Source organism: Nicotiana tomentosiformis, chromosome 8, assembly GCF_000390325.3.
Source record: "Nicotiana tomentosiformis chromosome 8, ASM39032v3, whole genome shotgun sequence".
NCBI lineage: Eukaryota > Viridiplantae > Streptophyta > Magnoliopsida > Solanales > Solanaceae > Nicotiana > Nicotiana tomentosiformis.
The window spans coordinates 18,150,424-18,172,578 of NC_090819.1; the positions used below are offsets into that span (position 1 = coordinate 18,150,424).

The 22,155-nt window shown below is 39.2% G+C and overlaps 2 protein-coding genes across 2 annotated transcripts; one reads left to right on the plus strand and one right to left on the minus strand.

Moving 5' to 3' along the window:
• The first annotated feature begins 302 nt into the window (after positions 1-302).
• On the plus strand, positions 303-12,736 carry LOC104118036 (putative RING-type E3 ubiquitin transferase C3H69). The gene is made up of 7 exons (XM_009629205.4): positions 303-439; positions 1,755-1,842; positions 1,932-2,698; positions 5,821-5,890; positions 10,637-10,725; positions 10,845-10,904; positions 12,227-12,736. Exons 1-6 carry the CDS (start codon positions 429-431, stop codon positions 10,879-10,881), a joined length of 1,062 nt encoding a protein of 353 aa, XP_009627500.1. The 5' UTR covers positions 303-428; the 3' UTR covers positions 10,882-10,904; positions 12,227-12,736.
• Positions 12,737-14,190: 1,454 nt separating this feature from the next.
• LOC138897128 (uncharacterized) lies at positions 14,191-14,844 on the minus strand. The gene has a single exon (XM_070183086.1). It carries the CDS (start codon positions 14,842-14,844, stop codon positions 14,191-14,193), a length of 654 nt encoding a protein of 217 aa, XP_070039187.1.
• Between the last annotated feature and the right edge of the window lie 7,311 nt (positions 14,845-22,155).

A 22,155-nucleotide genomic window follows, 5' to 3' on the forward strand; every position in this document is an offset into this window, starting at 1 on the left:
TATTATTCACCTTTGATGGATCTCGATACGAAGGGCTCCCAACCTCGATTTCATCCTCGTGCGTCCTTACTCTTCTTCGTGTTCTTCACCGGAAAATCTGGGTATGCATTGTCCCGGATTTTACTAGTATACATAATGCATAGGCCATAGTCAACCCGGCTAGAATCCATCAGCAGAACAGTGTTCCTGTTTACATTTGAGAAAGTTTTGGACAAATTTCTAAAAATTAATAGAAAACTGTTTTATCTTTAAATCTAAGGTTTAAAAAGAAAAAAACAGTGGGTTCAAAAAAATCAGAGTACAATTATTTTCCAAAAAAGCTCTTTTACACCTAAATAAATAGTATTTCAAAATAGACCTAAAACTAAAATCCCAAAACGCCACCTAATTAAGATTTCTGACTGCCAGCCGACCCAAAGGTCGAAGCCATGTCGCAAAGGTGCATTTTCTTCAGATTTTCCTTTTGATTGATTCTAAGTTGTAACATGGTGATTTATCAGAACCTTATCTGAATTTGTTTCCGAAATTGAACTGAGATGATCACTTTTTTTTCACTGACAACTTCGTTTAGAGCGAATTGAAACTTTTAATGGGTATTTTTTTTTAATAGTGGTTCCTAAATTTATCCGAGGTAAAAAGTTTATGTTCGCATTTAGGCTCTATGAGCTGAATTTTAATGACTTTATTTGTACTTTTCCTTGGTTCTAGAGAGGTTCTCAAGTTTTATGCGTGAAAATGTCTTTATAATGGTACTCGTCCGTTCCAATTTATATGTCATACTTTTCTTATTAGTTTGTACAAAAAGAATGTCATACTTATTTAGAAATAATTTAACATTAAAACTTCATGCTTTACCAATTTATAGACACCCAAATATCTATGACTTATTTTGCACCACCAGTCTCTAAAGTGTTCCTTTCTTTCTTAAACTGCTAAATAAATTTGAGACGGAGGGATTACTTTTTATAAGGTCCATAGGCAATTGTTGAGGCTTCCTATATAGGTGGTATAGCTTACGAGCAACTCGATTATTCCACCAGATACTTGCTACTTCCCACTAGTACAGGTATCAGACAATTGTTGAGGCTTCCCATATAGGTGGTATAACTTACGAGCAGCTCGACTATTCTACCAGATACTTGCTACTTCCCACTAGCATAGGTATCGGGCAACTCTGCTCGCCAAAATTTAGGTAGATGGGAAGAAATCACCTAGTGATTTTTGCCTCTTTTGGAATTTGAATCTGAGACCTCATGATTTTACTCCCACGTCATTGACTACTAGGTCACACCCTTGGGTGCGTTACATTCTTAACATGTTTACATAGTTTTCAATCCTTTGGTTGCGAATTTAGTAAATTGGTGGATATAGATTTGCATTGCTTATGTGTTTGTGGTGCTTATGATATTTGCTTTAAATAGACTGCAAGAAACTCTGAATATATTCCATTAAAGAGGTTTCTCTAGTCTAATGGTCTTCAATATGAGTTGGTATGAGCAATTTCGAGGAAACTAATGGTTCTTTCAGTACTATCTGAGTTGTTAAATTTAAGTGGTTGTTTAAACTATTCATTGTTTGTTTATGATGTGCATCCATATTATCTTTAAAAAAATTGCATGTTCTAAAAGTTAGCATTATTTTTTCTGACAAGTGCTATAAAAGTTAATATTTGACTCTGATATTACCCGATCTTTATTTCGTCAAGTAGATGGCCATATTATATAATTACGCACATGCTTCTAATCTTTGTCCAGGGTTCTTTGCAAGTTCTTTGCTCATGGGGCATGTCTGAAGGGGGAGCATTGTGAGTTTTCACATGATTGGAAAACTAGTCCTAATAATGTAACGTTCTTGACATTTTTTTAGTTTGATGATCAAGCCTTAATTGATTGTTCACCATCTAATTGTTTTCTCTTGGATTATTGTTTCAGGTATGCACCTACTACCAAAAAGGAGCTTGTGCTTATGGAAGCAGGTGTAGATATGAGCACGTTAAGCTGTCTCGATCACAGCCTTCAGCTCAATCTTCAGCACAGCCTCAACAATATCTGCTTTCAAGTTCTGTTTCTACCAATGTACCTCCTGGAACGAGTGCACAAAATGTGGGTCTTGTGCCTGGTATTTATGCTGAGTATTCAGCTTCAAGCAAACCGGCGTGGAACCAAAACTCAGAGCTCCACGATACATTGGATGATGATGACATGATTGAGTTGAGGAGTGTTAATCCAGCTGATAGGTCGATCTGTGCTTTTGCTGCTGCTGGTAATTGTCATCGTGGAGAAAAGTGTCCGCATATTCATGGCGATTTGTGTCCAACCTGTGGGAAGCATTGTTTGCATCCATCCAGGCCTCAGGAAAGAGAGGAGCATGTAAAAACGTGTGAGAACAGGCAAAAGCACATTGATTTATTGAAGCGTAGTCAAGAAATAGAATGCAGTGTATGCCTTGAATGTGTTCTTTCCAAGTCAACAGCAGCTGAGAGGAAGTTTGGGATCCTTTCCGAGTGTGATCATCCATTTTGTATATCGTGTATCAGGAATTGGCGTGGCAGTTCTTCCTCTGGGATGGATGTGAATTCTGCACTGAGGGCTTGTCCCATATGCCGGAAGCTTTCATATTTTATCATTCCAAGTGTTATTTGGTACTTCACAAAAGAAGAGAAGGAAAAAATAGTTGACAACTACAAAACAAAACTCAGGTTTATCACTCTCTCTTTCTTTTTCCGTACGTATTTTGCATTCTATTGAACGGTTGTAAGACTAGCTATGTATTATCGGAGCGAATGTGGAGCCTCTTGTGGTCCAACATATTCACAAGATGAGTGTGGCAGAAATGTGAATGTTAAGATGGATGTGCAGTCATGTAAAAAAACAAGATTAAAAATGACACATTTGGTAGAAGATACAAATAGCACATATGTGGGATAAAATGAGAGAATGTCGCATCAGATGATTTATTCTTGTTCTAAGTAGACCTCCGAATGCATGAACTAGCATGTCTGAACCCATGATGCCTTTAAAAGGGGATAAGATAGAGTTAAAATTACACGAAAGGAAGTCTTGAAAGACGTACAATCTCTTGGAATCCATGCAGATTTAGTGAAGTATTGAAGAAGATGTTGGAGGGAAAAGATCAGTCTATGCAGTACCAACTAGTTGGAATAAAGTTTACATTAGATCTAATTTTTGTTAAGAGTTTTTTAATCCCGTTGGAAATTTGCATATTAGTAGAACATATTAAGAACTACTCGTGTCAAAGAACTTGAATTATTGAATATCACAATGAAACTGTTTCAAATGGCAAAATGGACAGTGGGAATTCATGTAGCTGTACTGCTATCTTGGAAATTGAGAAATGTGTTTGTTATATGTTTTTCCTTTTTTTTTTAAATAGTGTTGAAGTGCGTGACCATCTCATCTAAAAGTTTAAGCTGTTAGATAGAACTCACTTTTATTTACTTAATTATGTCTTCAATACACCCCCTCACGTGCGGGCTTGATTCTTTTTGATGAGCCAACACGTGGAAATTCTTTTTAATATTGGGTGGTGGTAAGACTCGAACTCAGGACCTCTGCCTGCTCTGATACCATGTCAAAATAAGCCTTGCGCTAGCTTTTGGGGTGTGAGTTAGGCTCAAGGCTTATTTTGACAAATAGCATTAAGAGCTAAACATGCACATGGCTAGTGTTATCAAAGGCAAAGATCTAAAATAAGCTGAAGTTTGTGCGTAAAGCGCAATTAAAGCGCGTCCTTTAGTAAAGAAAGGCACAAATGAAGAAAAAGATTAAAAAAATTATATATGTAGTTCAAGAATAATACGTATAAATCCAAACAATAATTATGTAGATAAAAGTTTGAAAATATTACAGGTAGAAGAAATATTTATTGTTTAATGATATGCTCTTCAAGATCGAGCCCATGGGGATGAGGCGTACAACTTAGTCCATTGGTGCTAGCGTTGAAGCGTCACCTAAATAAGGTGAAGGGCACAACCTATTTTGCACCTAGTTTCAGGGCTTAAGGGCGCATTAGGTGAGCCCTTGGCAACACTTCACATGACCTGTCCAAAACAAGGATTTTCATGTTATGTGGGAATTTGGATACAACACCAACTTATCCATCCCCATTGCTCACCTTATTATTGATTATACTTTTCAGACAAGTTTTGGTGAGTGTCCTGTTGAATATGATGATCTCTAAGAGTGCCCGTTGTAGCTTGGATAACAATTGCATCTTTTGATGTAGTCAAATTTGAAACTGGTTCTTAGATTTTGTGCCATATCTTGTCTTGTTTAAAGTGGATGTTTATTTTGTTTTTGTTTGTCAGTGTTTATGAGCATGCTAATGCTATTTATATATAAAAGGGCAGCCCGGTGCACAAAGCATTCCGCATTCCTGCAGGGTCCGGGGAATGGCCGCACCCCAAGGGGTGTGATGTGCTATCTATCTATAAGATATATTTAGGTGAATATATTCCAGAACAGCGCAAATGGTTTCAAGTTCCACACATATGCTAAGAAACAAGTACGTAGTTCTGAAGGTGGTGAAGCTTAGATAAGCTTGTGGGTGCTGTAGTTTAGGTCTTATTATTGAGATATTTAGTCAACGGCGTCTTTGCGGCAAATATCATTTTCACTGATTACTCTTCTGGTAAAGTTAGGGATTAGGTTTAGAGTAACTTCAAGCCTAATATATGACAAGGAGAAATTAAATCATATAAACTAACTATTGCCTTGGAAGGAAAATTTTCTTGAGAAAATCATTTGAACTTGGGAAGTTGGAGGAAGATTATCAGTCTTATATGAGCTATTAGAGAGAAGACGATATTTTGTTGGCAGAATTAACATTGATAGAAACATCCTCAGATGGGAAAGCTCATGGAAGAAATTAATCAGGGCTCGATATTGTATCGAAAGGAATGGTGTACATGTCCTTTTACAGCATCTCATGGGGTGGCTATACTGATATGCGTCAGGAAGATTTGGGTTGAACTCATATATTTGGTGAAATTGAAAGTGGTGGATGGGAAAACAAGAAATGATTCTTGGATAGAGAATAGATAAGAATATCGGAAGATTGCTGCGTGGAACAGGCTTCTTTGGGAGAGACATTTCTCATCCTATTCGAGATGTTCATCTTTATGTTGAAGTTTCATGGTCATTTTCTTGAATTTTTTGGACATAGTGGACTCTGATTTTAAATGAAATGGATGCTGTATATTTTTGTTCTAACACACCAGGGGTCTTGCTCTCGGGGAGAAAGTCGTGGATTACCAGAAATCCGCATCATCAAGGAAAAAGTTGAATGGAACAAGGATGTAGCTTATGTGAATTGTGTTGGAAGCTTAATTTGATTACCCAGACTTGTACTGTTAAAGAATTGTTTGGACCTTGTGCATTACCAATCTACCAGAACTGGTGAATTCTTATGACTGGATTATTGAACTCTCTCCAGAGGCACACCTCTTTTACAGTAACGTTTTTCTTGATTACGTTCTGCCATGCGTTCAAAGTAATTAGTATGATCCTGAGCTTTCATTATCATGAAATATTTCAGCTACTTTTATGTTCAAGCTTTCATAATGATCTACATGAACATTTAAAGGGTAAACTTAAAAATCTAGAAAGGATTTAGCTTTTTAATAGTTATTTATCACATTGCTGTGATGAGGCTAAGTTTTGATTGATTGAGGAAGTAATTTTATGCTTCATAAAGTTTTTAGTTAGTATGCTACCATACCCCAGCTTCTCTAAAACAATTCTTTTTTGTTGCTGATGTGCCTTTTCTTTTGAAGTAATTCTTCTTATTTCCTGTTTTCAGATCTATCGACTGCAAGCACTTTGACTTTGGAAGTGGGACTTGCCCATTTGGGACTAGTTGTTTTTACAAGGTAAGAAATGTTATGATGCCTGAATATCTTTACAATTTTATTTTTTATAATTAGTGCACAGTGGTTTATTGCATTGGAATGGATCTTTTTTACATAAATTACATCACTGTATGTAAAGCAACACAAATACTTCTATATGTTGACAGCCTAAACCATTCTACCCATGAAGGTCTCCAATGGGCATCAATATGATTGTATCTCCTATGAGCATTGTCATCTTGTGAAAAACCTTGGTGCTTTTGTCCCCTTTTCTAGCCATAAGGACCTCGTTTTTTGTCTCCATGATACTTCCTCTAATCTTGCAATTTTTCCAATTCTATGGACGATTCAGCTTTGAGGAGCTTTTCATCTTCAGTGAGTTCCTGGCTTCTGCTTCCTTGTCAAACCACTGCACTTTTCTCAAAAATTCAGATTTCCTATGTTCCAATCTTCCAAAAATGTGCTGATTCCACTCCTTGAGCTTTGCTTCTTAGTTGCTGTAATTTTTCCGCAAAATGATGTCCGGGCTGCCATAAATGTGAAATGAATTCCACCATTTTGTCACCAATTTCTCAAAACCCTCACGCCCCAGCCACATTTTTCTAATTTGGAGTAGTAGGAATTTGCTTGACCACTGTCTGCATTGCAAACATGAGAGGAAAATGATCTGAGGCAGCTGTTTGCATCAAAGACTGCTTGATATTACTGAAATTATTGTCCCATTCTGTTGAAAATGGAAACTTGTCTATTCTTGAGCTAGAGGGACCTCTTGACCAAGTGAATTGACCACCAGTGAGTGGGGGGTCAACAATTCTGAGCTCGCCAACAAAATCAGATAATTCCTCCATTTCTCCGGTAGCTCTGCTGCTGTGTCTTCTTTCTCCCAAAATCCCAGTGACATTAAAGTCACCCAGATTACCCATGGCTCGGCGATGAGGCCCTTGACTGCAGATAACTTGAGCAAACTTGTAGACCTTCAGTTCTGTTTGTGGGGCCATAAATCCCTCAAAGCACCCACTCAAAACCAGTGAAGAAATTTCTGAAGCGCAGTGAGATAGAATGTGACCTCTAAGAACTTCAGTTCCTTCCCAAGATTCTCTATCCCAGATAATCACAATTCCTCCCTTGGTGCCTTCAGCTTCCAATGCCGCAAAGCCAGCCCTTCTACTGGGCCCAAGTGTGCTAGCAAACTAAACTTGAAAATGTTCCAATTTAGTTTCTTGTAAACATATGAAATCAACCTTGCATTTTTTGAACAATAGCTTCCGTATACTCCTTTCTGGATCGTTGATGCCTCTGACATTCCAAGACATAATTTTCAATTTCATTGCTACATCAGAGATGAGACTTTCCTTCCTTTACCTTTACTTGTACCAGCCTCATAATTGATATGAAGCCCAAGAAGACTTTTGACCTGCAGAACCCTTTTTGACCTTTTCCCGAGAATTGGGTGTTACTGTCATCATTGACTGGCTTATTTGTGATTTTCAGCATCCTTTGACATTCAATAAGAACCCAATGATCAGATCTTGTATCCCTTCCATACTCACTCCAGAAGTTCACCCACCTTAGCTGCGTTCCCTCAGGTCCACAGTGAATATTCAGTTTTAGCCGCGGCTGTGGTAGATGCATGCAAACTGGGATAATCCTCATTTGAGTACCAAGGGAGAAGATGGATGTCTTCGTTAGAGTTAACTGCAATAGGCTCAGTATCATTCTCTACCAGCTGCATCAAATCAGTGCATTAAGGCTTCTGTTAGTGCTCTTTCAGTCTGGGTACCGGTATTGGTGTTTTATTTGGGTGGGGAAAAGCTTGGGTTGTTGGATTGAGGAAGGCCAGTCGCAGGTTTAGATAAAGGATTGTGTATGTGGGGATTGGGCTCTAAGAGAGGTGTGCTCGCTGGTTTGCGGAGTTTGGGAGAAAAGTCGTGTGAGTACGGTGATCGAAAATGTTTCTGATGGGTGGTTTTGGGTAGATTGTGGTTTGGGTAAATGATTAGGGTGTGTTCTGTATTAGATTTGGTATCAGGGAGTGGGCTTGGGTATTTTAGATTGGGCTTGTATATTTGTGAGGGTTTTGTTCTGTTGTGGGAGGGAAGAATCAGTTGAGATTGCGCTTGGCCAAAAGGTGGGGAATGTGCTGATATCGGCCGTTCATAGCAATAAATATTTGAATTTGAAGAGATGGTGAGACTTTGACCGGATGTGACAACTCCACGTGGGTCCTTCCCCTTAGAAACAGCTTTTGGGTTTGTCTTTACATGGTCCAAGCAAAGGACCGAACAAAGGACGGCCTTTAGATAACCATAAGTTTGTCTCTAATTAGCGAGATATTTCGTTCTATGGGAAGAGGTGTTTTTCAGCCAAAACGAGACCCTACATTTGTGTTTCAATTTCAAGATCCATCTCCTTTGGAATTCTTTGAGCCTCAACCTTTATTCGTACTTTAACCCAACATAGATTTTGCCTCTCCTGCGTGTTATAGAGTCAATCTCCACTAGTCCTCCAAACATGTGGCTGACCCACTAGAATATGTTTGATGACCATAACTATAGTAGGACGTAAAGTCAACCAGTGGTGTTGGGCTCCTTGTTGCATTGCATCCTCTATCAGGGGTCCACCAGTTTAGTGGAAAGATTTTTCCTTTCTAATACCATCTGCCTATGAAAACTCTATTCGCTTCCTCTGGGGGGGGGGGGATTCGAACATTAGCCTGTCTGTCTTCAAATTTCGGCATGCGTATGGAAAGACCTCATGTGTTGAAGTTCACTTTTGCAGCTCTGCTGAAACTATAAAACCCACTCTGACCCACCAAGCACCTTTTTAGAGTCTCAACTCTGGATTTCGTGGAATCAGTATTTATCACAAGTTTGTTGACTCCAGGCAAATTCAATCTGCGTTGCATGTTCTCTTCTCGGCAACCGAGACCTTCGGCTGCATTGGCATAACTTATAGTAGGTTGTTGAGGGGGTATTAGGCGTGAAATTGTGGTGGCACCTTCTTCGACAAACCTCCAGACCTTATCTGCAACATCAGATCAGCCCGCATTTAAAGAGAACTCCGGATGGATGATAAACTTTTTCCTGTCTTTGCATTGTTTACTATTCTCAGATACCTGCCAAACTTGTTGTAGTTCTAAAACAGCATGAATTGCTGCGACTTCTCCTTTCTAACCCACCTGCTATTGATTTCACCGTGTCTCTCAGAAGCCAAGGCCATAATCTGGCAAATCAATAATATGACAAGCTTAGAACAATAAACTCTGCTAACACATTGTGGCTTTCTCTCAATCGATTCATATCAAACTTCATGCTCAGCAGCTTTTTCTTTTTTCTCAGAAGGCTTTGGCAACGGAAAAAAGAATTTTCCTCTCCATCCATAAAGAAGGAAACTAGTTTTTAATAGCTCACTAGGTGAATGATCCAAAGATAGCTTGATCTAAAAGAAGTAAGAATGATTGGATGAGAGGAGGAGGTTAGACCTTCCTAAAGAGGAGGAGGAGCTCTCTCTCATCTTCTTCTACTTAAGTTGTGCAATCTTTTCATTACATAATGGAACTTAAGCACTTGTATGCTCATTGACTTCATCCACAACAAGTCAATAGGTTTGTATCACTATACTGAATTTTTGGCATGGCATAGAATAGAACATGACGGGTCTTCCTTGCCAACCTTCACTTCTAGAAGGAATTAAGTAGAACATGCATTGATCAAGTCGAAGAACATACTCCAGAGCCACTACTCCGTGTAGAAACACCTCTCGTTCTCTATGCTCGGTTCCACAATCATTCCGAGATCCATCTATTTGAGGGTCTCGTTCTTTGGCCACTCCTCTTGTTTTACCGAGCTTCCCATGTTGGATGTCACTTCCCTCTCTCCATGTTGGATGTCACTTCCCTCTCTGATCCCACCTCGATTGAGTCGGTTAACTGTAACTATAGTTACACGCCTCAAACTCATATAGAAACTATAGGTACTTCCTTTCCTTCTTACGCAATCACCATTTACTTGGTCATGATTTTTTTTTTTTAAAACTTTATGCAATCAATACTTGTCATGATTTTTGTTTGTCTTTGCTAGTGTCCATTATAAATATTAGTCAGGCGGCAAGTATATGGCTGTTTGACATGAGTCATGGTCAGGCATCTATTTCTCTGTCCTCTGAATCATAAGTCCATCATGAGTACAACTATATTTTTATGATTAATTTATTGCCCTCACAAGCAAAATAACTGTATTTTACTAAAAACAAATTCATTTAATTTACTTAAGACAAAGGAAATCAACTCTTACAAAGTAAGGTCTGGTCCTTTTTATTTATCTGTTGCTTCTTTTGTGGGAAAAATTATTTTTTTCTGAGGGAATATATATTTCACTAGGAGTTGCATGAATTTAATTGTTTAATATATTTACAAGGCATAATTGGTGATAAATTAGGAAAAAAGAAGTTGTCTTAAATTATTCTTGTGAATAATTGTTGATTAATCTAATACTACAGTTAAGTGCATTTTAGTAAACTTATCAATTTTGCAATACCCTACAGTCAAATCAAACACTAAAAATGTTATTAAGCCACAATAAATGATATAATCTATCCAAACATTATATCCATACTGTACAATACAATACATTATAAAACGATAGGTAACAACCATCCAAACAAGGGTTGATGTTCTCTCTGCATTTCTCATCTTTTGTATCCTTTGTTCATCTTTTGATATTTTTGTTTTAAGATGCAATTTATGGACATTATGGTCTTCCATTGCAGCATCAATACCGTGATGGTCGTTTGGAGGAAGTGGTACTGCGCCATCTTGGTTCTGAAGATGGAAACACAGTAATTGCTAAAGATATCAGGTCATATATCCTTGAACCTTTAGTTCGTCATGTTTGGTGACATTTTTACATTTTGTTGTTCTTTGCATTGGTTTATGACCACCATTTGTTTTGCTCTTCCATATTACTGGTTTCCACAGGCTCTCGGATTTCCTTAGCAACTTGGAAATCAGATGAACAACTCTTTTTGTAATTTCAAGGTATGTTCGAATCACCCTTTTTGCTTTTTCTCTATTATATTGTGGGCACTTTTGCCTGCGAAGGATTTCTTTGTTGTTGATTCGTGTAATGTTTCTTTTTGGCTTTTAAAGAAAGACTATAGAGCTCCTTTGAAATGGAAAAGCGAGAGTGTCGTTAAATGGTTTTTGGGGAGTATGCTTTTATGTGTAATTTCACCCACGACCCACCATCTAAAATTTTTCTCATATTTGTTTATGATCTAAGCTAATGTTGTTCGATGGCCAACCTTTAAATTGATATAGAGTTGGTTAAGATCTATATGAACATTTGAAGAGACGAAAGCATTCAATTCACTCTGAGGCAATACTTGTTTCTATTGTTTATCTGCTGCCTACATGATGGTCAGTAATAATTAATACTGTTTGAAAAGCATGAGCGCTTTATTACACTTTGTAGCCGAGCTATGATTTCATGGTTGAGTGCCTTATTAACTGACTACTTGTAGGGTTGAGTTGAGTGCAACATAATGGTTTTAACACATCGTAGATTCTTTAAACCATATGTATGATTTTGTGGGATTCTTTTCCTGAAGAGCTCTCCATCTGGAACCCGAATCTGACTTAGAACAATTAGCTGATGTTGACTCGGGAGAGCTGGATCCTTGGGCCCCGTCATCATTTTGTATAAGTAGATGTAGAATTCCGTATTCCATCTTATGCTGCTTTCACTTCTTGCTTTATGCATCTAAAAGAAAAGTGATATGAAATGATCGTTAGTAATTAGAATTAACTCCAGTCTGTTGTCTTCCCTATCAAGTCTCCGTGTAGATTTATCAGAATCGTAGGTGATGAATAATGAGATAACTATCTGTTTATTTTCTTGATGCTTGGTTGAAAACTCAATAGCTTCTCTAGAAGGCTAGTCTCACCTGAAGGCATTTTATACTCTTGACATGATTTTTTCCAATTTTTTTTATCAATCATCATAATTTTGTTGGAAATATTTCACGGCAGGATTCTTCTGTCTTGATTATAACTTTTAGCAAGGAACCCCTAGACTCAGTAATAATATGTCTAGCTAGTAATAATAATATAAATATAATATGTTTCAAACAAAGAGATGGGTTCTTCTGCACCCCCATGGCTAGAAGGAAAAGAAGAAAACTTGAGTGCCTTCAAAGTTTCTGCTTTATGAAGTTCAATTTGTGCCTTTTACTTTCCTTTCAATATTTCTCGAGTTTAATCTGATTTGGAATGACCTGAATATTTATGTATATTAACTGTGAAGTCTTATTGTGAAATCTCTCTCTGTCGAGTGACACTGATTCTTGACGATGCTGCAGATGTAGCATTTACGAAATACTATGCTCTGTAAGCGTGCCAGTGTAGTCCATGCGGCCCATCATCCGAGGAGCCTCTTCCTTTGCTCGTGCCATGATGGCTGAACCTGGCAATTTCCGCCACTCTTTGCTTCCTATTGTTCTTGGCATTGTACCTGAGTCAGACTGCCGGAGAAGCTGAAATGCCAATGAAGTGGTTTGAAGGTCATTGAGGAGGAAAAAACAGGAGTTTCAGTAGTAATTTGTTTATTTTTCTCCTGTCTGCCATGTTAATTATTACTGGAGAACTTGCATTATTTCATTTGAACAAGACATTAGAAAAGGCAGTGACAGGAAGCAAAAGAAATGCGACAGTTATATATTCCGATATGACAGGAAGCCTCAGCTAGCACCAAAAATGTGAAACCAATTGGAGACGATTATATGTCCTCAAGAAATGGGGATTGGAAACATGTATATTTGAGAACAGTTTCTGAATTACAGTTTCAGAATTCATCAGTTTTACTTCTTTAAGCTCTTGTCACCTGCCGGCACTCCTTTTCGGGGATCTATAGTTTGACCACAATTTGATATCTCCCTGTCGCCTTGATCTATTACCAGTTTGTAATATTCTCATCCTTTCTCTTATCTATGTTTAATGGATTTCTTTGTAAGATGAGGCAGAGAATTGCTCAGACATCATGGAAAAATTTACTATTTGTAATGAGCTATCAACTCAACTTCTATGGTTAAGTGATAAATAAAGTGTAAGGATGTGTTGATGGAATAGAGAATAGAGTTTAAGTAATATACGCTATCAGCGTAAACAATTTCTGACCATCACATCACAATTATAAACTGTCTTATTTTCAAGATTACAAATCTCTCATTTTCAGGAGAGCTACGTGTAGATATCCTTGTGATAATTTGATGGTGTAAAATATTAATTTATGGAAATGCCTTCAGTACTTGCTTCCCCCACCCCACCACATTTTTGTTATCTTTTTGACTTGGAATGCAAAAGCTATAAATGGTGTAACTTGGGCTATAAATGCCCCCGCGCCACATAGGCCCCTTTCGGCACATACAATCTCAGCACATTCAGTGTAGCCTTCCTTTGCTCGAATTTCTTGGGAGTGTTCAAAATGAGCTGTTCTTTTCTTGGGGCTTTAGGAACATAGAGAATCGCATTCTTAATAGGTACTGCCCCGGTCTTTGTTTCTACAACTTGAGGAACCAGAGTGATTTTCTTCTCAGTTTTGGCTTGTTTCACCGTCGCTTTGGGTCTTGCCTCTGAATCCGCGATGGCAATGATGGCTTTTAATGATGGATTAAATTCCTTGTCTTCATAGATCATTCCAATGACCGGCCCATTGTTGTGAGCCGGTAATGGATTGTTAGTCACATTAGGGACTTCCTCATCCCTCAACACAACTCTTTTTTGTTCTATCAAGCTTTCAACCGCCCTTTTGAGGGTCTAACAGTCCTCTGTATCATGGCCCTATACTCCCGAATGGTAAGCACACCTGGTACCAGTCCGGTATGATAGGGATTCGGGGTTTTGACGATTGGGGGGCACAAGTTGCAGTAGACCCAGTTGGATTAACTTTTGAAGCAAACTGGAATAAGATTCACCAATAAGGGGTGAAATTGGTTCTCATGGGAGGCTCACGGGGGCGTGGATTATGTTGGTGTATGTTTTGTGATGGACGGGGATTATACTGAGCTTGGTAGGGATGGTTATTTCTGGAAGGTGGAGCTTGGGCTTGGTTGTAGTGTTGCTGTGGCCGTGTGTAAGGTTTGGCGTTCATCACCGCATAGTAAGGCGGTGCCACGGCATAGACTGTATCTTGGTGTGGATGGTAGTGTTGTGGGGCTCTTGGAGGTATGTAAGAGTGATCAAGTGATTAGCGGGGCCTTCTTGAACCTGAAGCCATCATGGCTCCCTCCTCCCTCTTTTTACGACTGGCCAAACCCCCTGAGTCGTTCTAGATGGCTTGAGAGGTGGCTTTCAAAGCAGCTTGACTTAAGATCCGGCCAGTTTTCAGGCCGTTCTCTACCATTTCCCAGATTTTGATTGCCTCTGCAAACGGTTTGCCCATAGCGGGCATCATATTCTGAAAATAATCGGCCTCTTGGGCCTGCAAGAAAATCGTAACCATTTCGGTCTCATCCATAGGCGGTTTTACTCTGGCGGTCTGCTCGCGCCATTTGACAGCATATTCACAGAACCTTTCTGCTGTTTTCTTTTTCAAACTGGACAAAGAGTTTCTGTCCGGAGCGGTGTCCACATTATACTGGAACTGTCGGACAAAATATCGGGCCAGATCGTCCCACACATGCCAATGGGTAATGTCTTGATCCATATACCACTCGAAAGCGATTCCGGTGAGGCTTTCTCCAAAATAGGCCATTAACATCTCCTCTTTTCCACCAGCACCCCTCAGCTGGTTGCAGTATCGTTTCAGATGAGCGATCGGGTCTCCGTGCCAGTCATACTTTTTAAATTTTGGCGTTTTGAAGCCAGTTGGCAAGTGAACATGGGGAAACATACACAGGTCAGAGTATGAGACACTCTTCTGGCCACTCAGGCCTTGCATGTTTTTTAGGCTTTGTTTCAGGCTTCTCATCTTTTGAGCCATTTCTTCTTGCTCGGGGTTCCTTACTGCTCTTTCTCGTTCGATTGGGGACTCATATTGTGGTTGTTGAGAATATGAGTCCAGAGTAACATGAGTTATGTCCGGCTGAAACTGCGGGCCTTGGAAGGTGAATGTTGAAGGCTCAAAGTATGGCATGGGCACGGTCGTCTGCGCTATGGTGAAGACTGGCGGTGCGGTGAACAATGTCGAAGGTACTCCTGAAAACGGTGCCTGGGGGCGGACCTCAGAAGGCATACCGATAAAATTGGCTGACATAGTAGGGTATTGATCTCGTCCAAGTCACACCTCTATTTGAGGTTATGAAACAGTCGATGCAATAGTAATACCCAACAGAGAGTCGGGGTCGAATTCCACAGGGAGCTATATGAATGGGATTTAGAAGTATATATTGTGATGAATGAGCTTGAACTATCTTAAATTACACTTCCACAAGATTTGGTTGATTCTAAATCTAGTTTAAACTAAGATTGCAAGATAAATAATTAAAACTAAGAAATTATTTTTGTTGTTGTTTTTAAATAATGTAAAAAGCCTAGGGGTGTGACCTTCACTTAGGTGTTTGCCTAACGGGTTGTAAACTTTAAAACTTGTTTTGTTGGTCGGGGTATATTATAATAATCAACACTCAAATACCCACTCAATACCTCTCGGTAAGAGAGTGATTTTGCTCAATTTGGCTTTCTCAAGTCCAAATGGGTATTGAACAAAACAGTTGATAAAATGCTCAAGTCGGATTTTACTATCTCTAGGTTCAACCCTTTAATTGGGACTATCAATCTCTTGATTTTATCCCAAATTCTTGTTAGCCAAGTTTTTCTAGACCAAGTCTCTCTTTCTCAAGAAGAGACCAAGTCAAATAGGCATAAACTAATGTTTGTAACCATTAGTTCTACAATTAAAGGCAAGAACAAGGCTAAATAATAAACACCCAACCATAAACAATCCATAAATCAAACACCCATTAGGTTCACACACTAGGGTTGGGTCACAACCCTAGCTAAAAATCTAGCTACTCATAATGGGTATAGAGGAAAATAGAGACGAAAAGATGATAAAACTCATATTGCAAGATTAAAAGATAAAAATCCAATGTTAAATCACCAAAGTAAGCTAAAGTTGCCTAAAGGGGCAAGTAAAAACGGCTACAGGACTTTCAATATTCCAAAACTTTACCTAATTTCGTGAAAGTAGTCTATTTATACAAAGCTATAATTTTCGGACAAAATTGCCCTTTCGGAGGTTTTGCGGCCGCACAATTATATGTGCGGTCTGCATTTCTCTTCAGATCTTGACAGGAGTAGACTCTACGGCCACACAATTCTGGATTACGGTCGCATCTCTCATGTTTTGCGGTCCGCACATTTCCTGAGTGCGGTCGCATAACTATTTCTTCTTGAGCTTGAAATGAAACTCTCTGAACTTTGGTTCTTACGTAGCTTCTGCGGCCGCACAATAATTGTGCGGTCCGCACTTTGCACTGGGGCTCTATTGATTCCTTTGAGCTTCTGTGTCTGATTTTTGTCCTTGTTCAGATCACTCCTCTTTGAGTTGGATTTTATCGTAGTGGCTCATTTTCCAATACTCCTGTAGGTAAGCATATTTCATCAGTTTTTGGGAATACAATTAGACACTTTTGGACTAAAACGAAAGCTAAAAGACGCTAATAAGTAGTCAAAATTCTCACTTATCAACTCCCCCAAACTTAAGCTTTTGCTTGTCCTCAAGCAAATAAGGTAATTCTCACCTTCACAGGATAAGAGCTATTCCAGCTAATCTAAGGTGAATCAAACACACATCAATTGGAACCAAAAATTACCCACAACACTTATGAATTATCAACAAGGTAATGATTTGAAGTTTTAAGCACAAATAGTTCTAATGTGATACTAGAGCATCAAGAGTCGACTTTACTCATCAAGGAAGTTCGCTCTTTCATGTAGGTAATTATGGATCTCAAACTCCTCCTCCTCTACTCTCCGTTAGCATATCTCACTTAAGAATGTAGCACTCACTTCAAGGATTTGTGAAAAGTTCGCTCATCTCTCACAAAAGAATGTCACAAGTACGACTCTAAGTACCATATGCTTGTCCCTCATGTAAATCACCACTAATGTAAGTTTACTCGGCTTGAAATCAGGTAGGGATTTTTTGGAATGTAATGAAGGCTTTTGGACTAAGGTAGGAAATGTTGGAATAGAACGGGTTCATCTTTCTTTAAGCACTCAATTTTCTCTTTTTGGCTCATGCTTTGCCGACTCTTTGAGTCATTTTCTTTTTCCTTAGGGGAACTAGAGAGACTTAACATCACTCTTTCTTGGTCATGATATTCGTTTTCTCCTTCTTTGTTTTCTCCATGCTTTACATTTTTGCTTTTCTTTGAATCCCTTCAACTCTTCAACTTATTCACTTTCTTTTTGCATTTTTTTTCTTTTGTTCTTTCTTTCTTTTTCTTTGCCTTTCCTTTTCTTCATTTCTTTTCTCTTTTTGTACCTTGATACCACTTTCAAATTTTTTGTCTCTCCCCCAAACTTATGTTTTAGCCAATTGTTTCTCAAGAGTGTTAAGGAAAGCTCAGGTGCCAAGAGAGGATCACTACAAAATGGGTAAAAGCTTGTAACATGGTTATCAAATGAGAAAGGTTTTAGGCTCAAAAGGGTTGACTAGGGATAACAACATTGGTGGGTCATGAAAAATTTTAAAACGGGTCAAGGAGAGCCTACAATCACTTCTCAAGCCAAGCAAAACTTAGAATTTTGCCTAGAAACACATTCGGGGCAAGTTCTAGACCATTCGCACGAGTACTTGGACTTGTAACAAAACATCTCACCTCTCACACAGCTGGATTATTCAAGAGGATAGAGTCGAGGGCCCACAACAACTATATTCGAGATTGAAAATCATTAATGGTTCAACTAAACCACTCGATGATTGCTTAAGTCAGCACAAGAGTCAAAAGGTCACTAACTAGAGCTATTTCTTTCCAAGAACTTGTTTTTAATCATAAGCATATAGTTAAGTGTGTTGGTACCAAGTGAAGCATGCTTGACTCTTCTAGTTCGACTCAATTAGGTCCTCTTATTCATTATTATTAATGTTCTTACCTAAACATCCAAAACGGACTCAATCCCTTAAGAAAGTTATCACGTCATCCATCGTTGGGAAGAGTTACCCGGTTCACACAAAAACCATCTTTGGAAAGAACCGTGGCATTAAGAAAACCAAAGGCTTATTGATCACTTAAACATGAAAAGAAACTACTAAATTAAAAAGAATCTATTAAAGTAATTAAGAAGCTATTAGAATAAACATTGACTACTGAGCAAATCAAATAAAGAAGCTATGAAGTAAACGGCTGAAAGAATAAATGAATATACAAACTGAGAAAGGGAAAGAGAATATATACATCAATAGAGAGAGTAGAATATGTACATAATGAAAGTAAAAATAAAAAGAGAATGTTATCAGTTATTACTGGGCAATGTCAAATATCAAATCAAAATAGACTCCACCCCCCTGAATAAAAATAATCATTGTCCTCAATGCTTAACAAAATAAAAACAAGGAAGGAAAAGAGTAGAGAGGACTTCCTATGTGGTCTCAGTGTCCATAGAAGAATCACCTCCCTCAGGCTCCTCCAACTGGATCTCATCATCCCCTGCTCGGAGAGTAGCTGGGTTGGTGAACATCTGTAGCACCGCCTCAGCCGTGTGGACAGCGAGGTTTGGCTCCTCAGACTGGCCAGCTGGTGCCACTGGAGCTAATGGTGCTGCTGGGTCTGCTGGTACTTGTAACGACCCGACCGGTCGTTTTGAGTATTACAACCTTGCTCCCCCCTTTACTGCTCAAATTGTACTTTACAGTTGTTGTGTGAATTGCTGGGGTAATTGGTTCGGGTCCGGTGAGGTTTTGGAATAAATTGGAACACTTAGTTCCAAGGGTTAAAGCTTAAGTGAAAATAGTGATCGGATGTCGACTTATGTGTAAACGACCTCGGAATTTAATTCTAATAATTCCAATAGCTCCGTATGGTAATTTTAGACTTAGGAGCGTGTCCGAAAAATTATTTGGAGGTCCGTAGTGGAATTAGGCTTGAAATGCCGAAAGTTGAATTTTTGGAAAGTTTGACCGGGGAGTTGACTTTTTGATATCGAGGTCGGAATCTAATTCTGGAAATTGGAATAGCTTCGTTATGCCGTTTATGACTTGTGTGCAAAATTTGAGGTCAATCATACGTGATTTGATGTGTTTCGGTGCAAGTTGTAGAAACTAGAAATTTCAAAGTTCATTAGGCTTGAATTGGGATGTAATTCATCGTTTCGATGTTGTTAGGTGTGATTTGACGCCTCGAGTAGGTCCGTATTATATTATAGGACTTGTTGATACAATTGTTTAAGGTCCCGGGGGCCTCGGGTGAGTTTCAGACGGTTAACGGATCAAATTTGGACTTAAGGAAATACTGGAACTACTGCCTACTGGTGTGATCGCACCCGCGAAGATTTTGATCGCAGGTGCGAAGCCGCATGTGCATGAAATAAGCCGCAGAAGCGGCCAAGAAGGGGACTCGGCAGTGCTCGCAGGTGCGAGGAATTTGCCGCATCTGCGAGGCCGCAGGTGCAAAGGCGTTGGCGCAGATGCGGACTGGGGCTGGCGTGAGGCGACCGCAGGTGCTAAGGGGAATGCGCATCTGCGAAGCCCGCAGATGCGAGAATAGCACCGCAAATGCGAGATTTTAGAGGGCCATCTGTTTTCCGCAGGCGCGCATATTTGTCCATAAATGCGGATGCGCAGGTGCGAGCCCAGGAACCGCAGGTGCGGAAATGCCTGGGCAGTGTTTAAAAATGAGGGTTCCGAGAATGTTTCTCATTTTGGACATTTTGGAGCTCGGTTTGGGCGATTTTGGAGAGAAAACTTTCCACACAACTTGGGGTAAGTGTTCTTAACTCCCTTGTGATTATATTCCATGAATTCATCTTCATTTTTGGTGTAAGATTATTGAATCTTCAAGAGAAATAGAAGAAAATTTCTATAATGTCACAAAACGAACTCTTCGAGTTTGAATACCGATTTTGAGTAGGATTTGAGTGAAATTAGTATGGTTGAACTTGTAATTGGATGGGTTGTCGTGTTTTGTGAGTTTCGTCAGATTTTGAGACGTGGGCCCCAAGGATGATTTTTGGGGCGTAATTTCGGATTTTGTGAAAATATTAGTATTTTGATATGGAATTAATTCCTATAAATTTTGTGGGCTGAATCAAATTAATTGTGACTAGATTCGAGCCGTTTGGAAGTTGATACGCACATACTGGGATTTCTGGAGCATTGTTTAGCTTGCTCGACATTGGATTCAACTTGTTCGAGGTAAGTAACTCTTCTAATCTTGGAGTTGAGGGTATGAACCCTGAATATATGTATTTTGTGAATTGTTGGTAGGTGACGCACATGCTAGGTGACGGGGGGGTGGGTGTGCACTATAGAAATTGTGACGTAATTATTTATGTGAAAATTTTATAGTTAAATAATCTTGGCATTTTTCATGCGGTTTTATATGTTAAAGAAATTGAGCTGAAAAGCATATTAAAAATCATATTGAGGCTATGTGCCAGTATTATTGGGACCCACAGAGGTCATATTGCTGTGAATTATTATGTTAAATTGAAAATTCATAATCAGTCATATTCATTTCATTGCATATCATAACTCAGTCTTATGACTCTATTTTGATGCATAAAAATATTTTGGGCCGAATGTCCTATTTTACTGAGATGCCCGAGTGGCTTGAGAGGTTTATGACTGAGTGAGGCCGAGGGCCTGATTTATGTTGCATATTCATGAGATCGGGCTGCACGCCGCATCATGTTTGATATCGCCCGAGGGCCTGATTGGTGAGGATGAGTGTGAATCGGGGCTGCTCGCCTGCAGCATACTTATGACTGACTGAGGCCGAGGGCCTGATTGGTGAGGATGAGTGTGGATCGGGGCTGCCCGCCTGCAGCATACTTTATTATTATCACACGTGAGTTGTCCATACAGATTATAGCGCTTGGGATGAAGGATCCCCTCCGGAGTCTGTACACAGCCCCCAGTGAGCGCAAGTATCTATTGAGTGCGAGTGCTGAGTGCCGAGTGTCGAGTGTCGAGTGCTGAGTGACTGGGAGGCATGAGTGATTGTGAGGTATGCCCGAGTGGCAAGAGTGATTGTGAGGTATGCCCGAGTGGCACGAGTGACTGTGAGGTTACCTGAGGGGCTGTATATGAGTGATGTTCTGCCCGAGGGGCTGTTTATGATTTTATCATTGAGTTGCATTGCATTGGCATGCACACATGACATACATGCATAGAGATGTATTTTTTCTCATGCTGTACAACATCACATAATTCATGATTTCTCACATATGTTTTTGACGGATGGGCATAGTGATGCATTTGTTTTACACGAGTTATCCGAAGGGAAAATGAAACATCTTATTTATTATTGACAAGATTTTGGGAGAAATTTATTGTTTTCAAACTATTCATATTTTTGGCAACTCCAACAAACGATTTGGGTTTTTACTGATGTATTTGAAAGAAAGAACTACTATATTTGAAATTATGATTTGGCTGGGTATTTTATTCCTGAGTTATTTCTGGTATTATTTGCTTTATATTGTTATGGATTGTTGTGGACTTTTGGTTTTGGACCCGACTTGGTGGAAGCTCGTCACTACTTTCAACCTACGGCTAGGTTTGTTACTTACTCAGTACATGGGGTCGGTTGTACTGATACTACACTTCTGCTCATTGCGTGCAGATGTTGGCTGCTGTTGTTGCTGTGCTTGATGGTTACGGGACTTGAAGATGTACCTGCGTTCCTATTGTAGCTGCCTTTTGTTTAGGGTAGCCTTAGATTTATAAAAGCTCTGTTTATGTATTATTCAAACATACTATGTATTTATTTCATTTTCGCTTTGTATACTCTATTCTTAGAAGCTCATGATTTGTACTACCAGTTCTTGGGGGATGTATAAGATTAAGATGTTTATTCACTTAAATTACTTTAAATAATTGTTATTGGAATTGGATAGTTGAATGTTGGCTTACCTAGCGGGTTGGGTTAGGTGCCATCACGACTAGTTGGATTTTGGGTCATGACAAGGTGGTATCAGAGCACTAGGTTCGTAGGTTCTACAAATCATGAGCAAGTGTCTAGTAGAGTCTTGCGGATCGGTATGATGACGTCCATACTTATCTTCGAGAGGCTATAGGGAATTTAGGATATATACTTCCCATCTTTCTTTCCTTTTCGTGTGAGAT

What these genes read in the sequence shown, in the direction of transcription:
- LOC104118036 (XM_009629205.4), top strand. An exon ending in AACTACAAAACAAAACTCAG is followed by an intron (nt 2,699 to 5,820) that starts GTTTATCACTCT and finishes TCCTGTTTTCAG; the next exon opens with ATCTATCGACTGCAAGCACT. An exon ending in GGACTAGTTGTTTTTACAAG is followed by an intron (nt 5,891 to 10,636) that starts GTAAGAAATGTT and finishes CTTCCATTGCAG; the next exon opens with CATCAATACCGTGATGGTCG.
- LOC138897128 (XM_070183086.1), bottom strand. Translation starts at nt 14,844, where the DNA reads ATGGCTCAAAAGATGAGAAGCCTGAAACAAAGCCTAAAAAACATGCAA.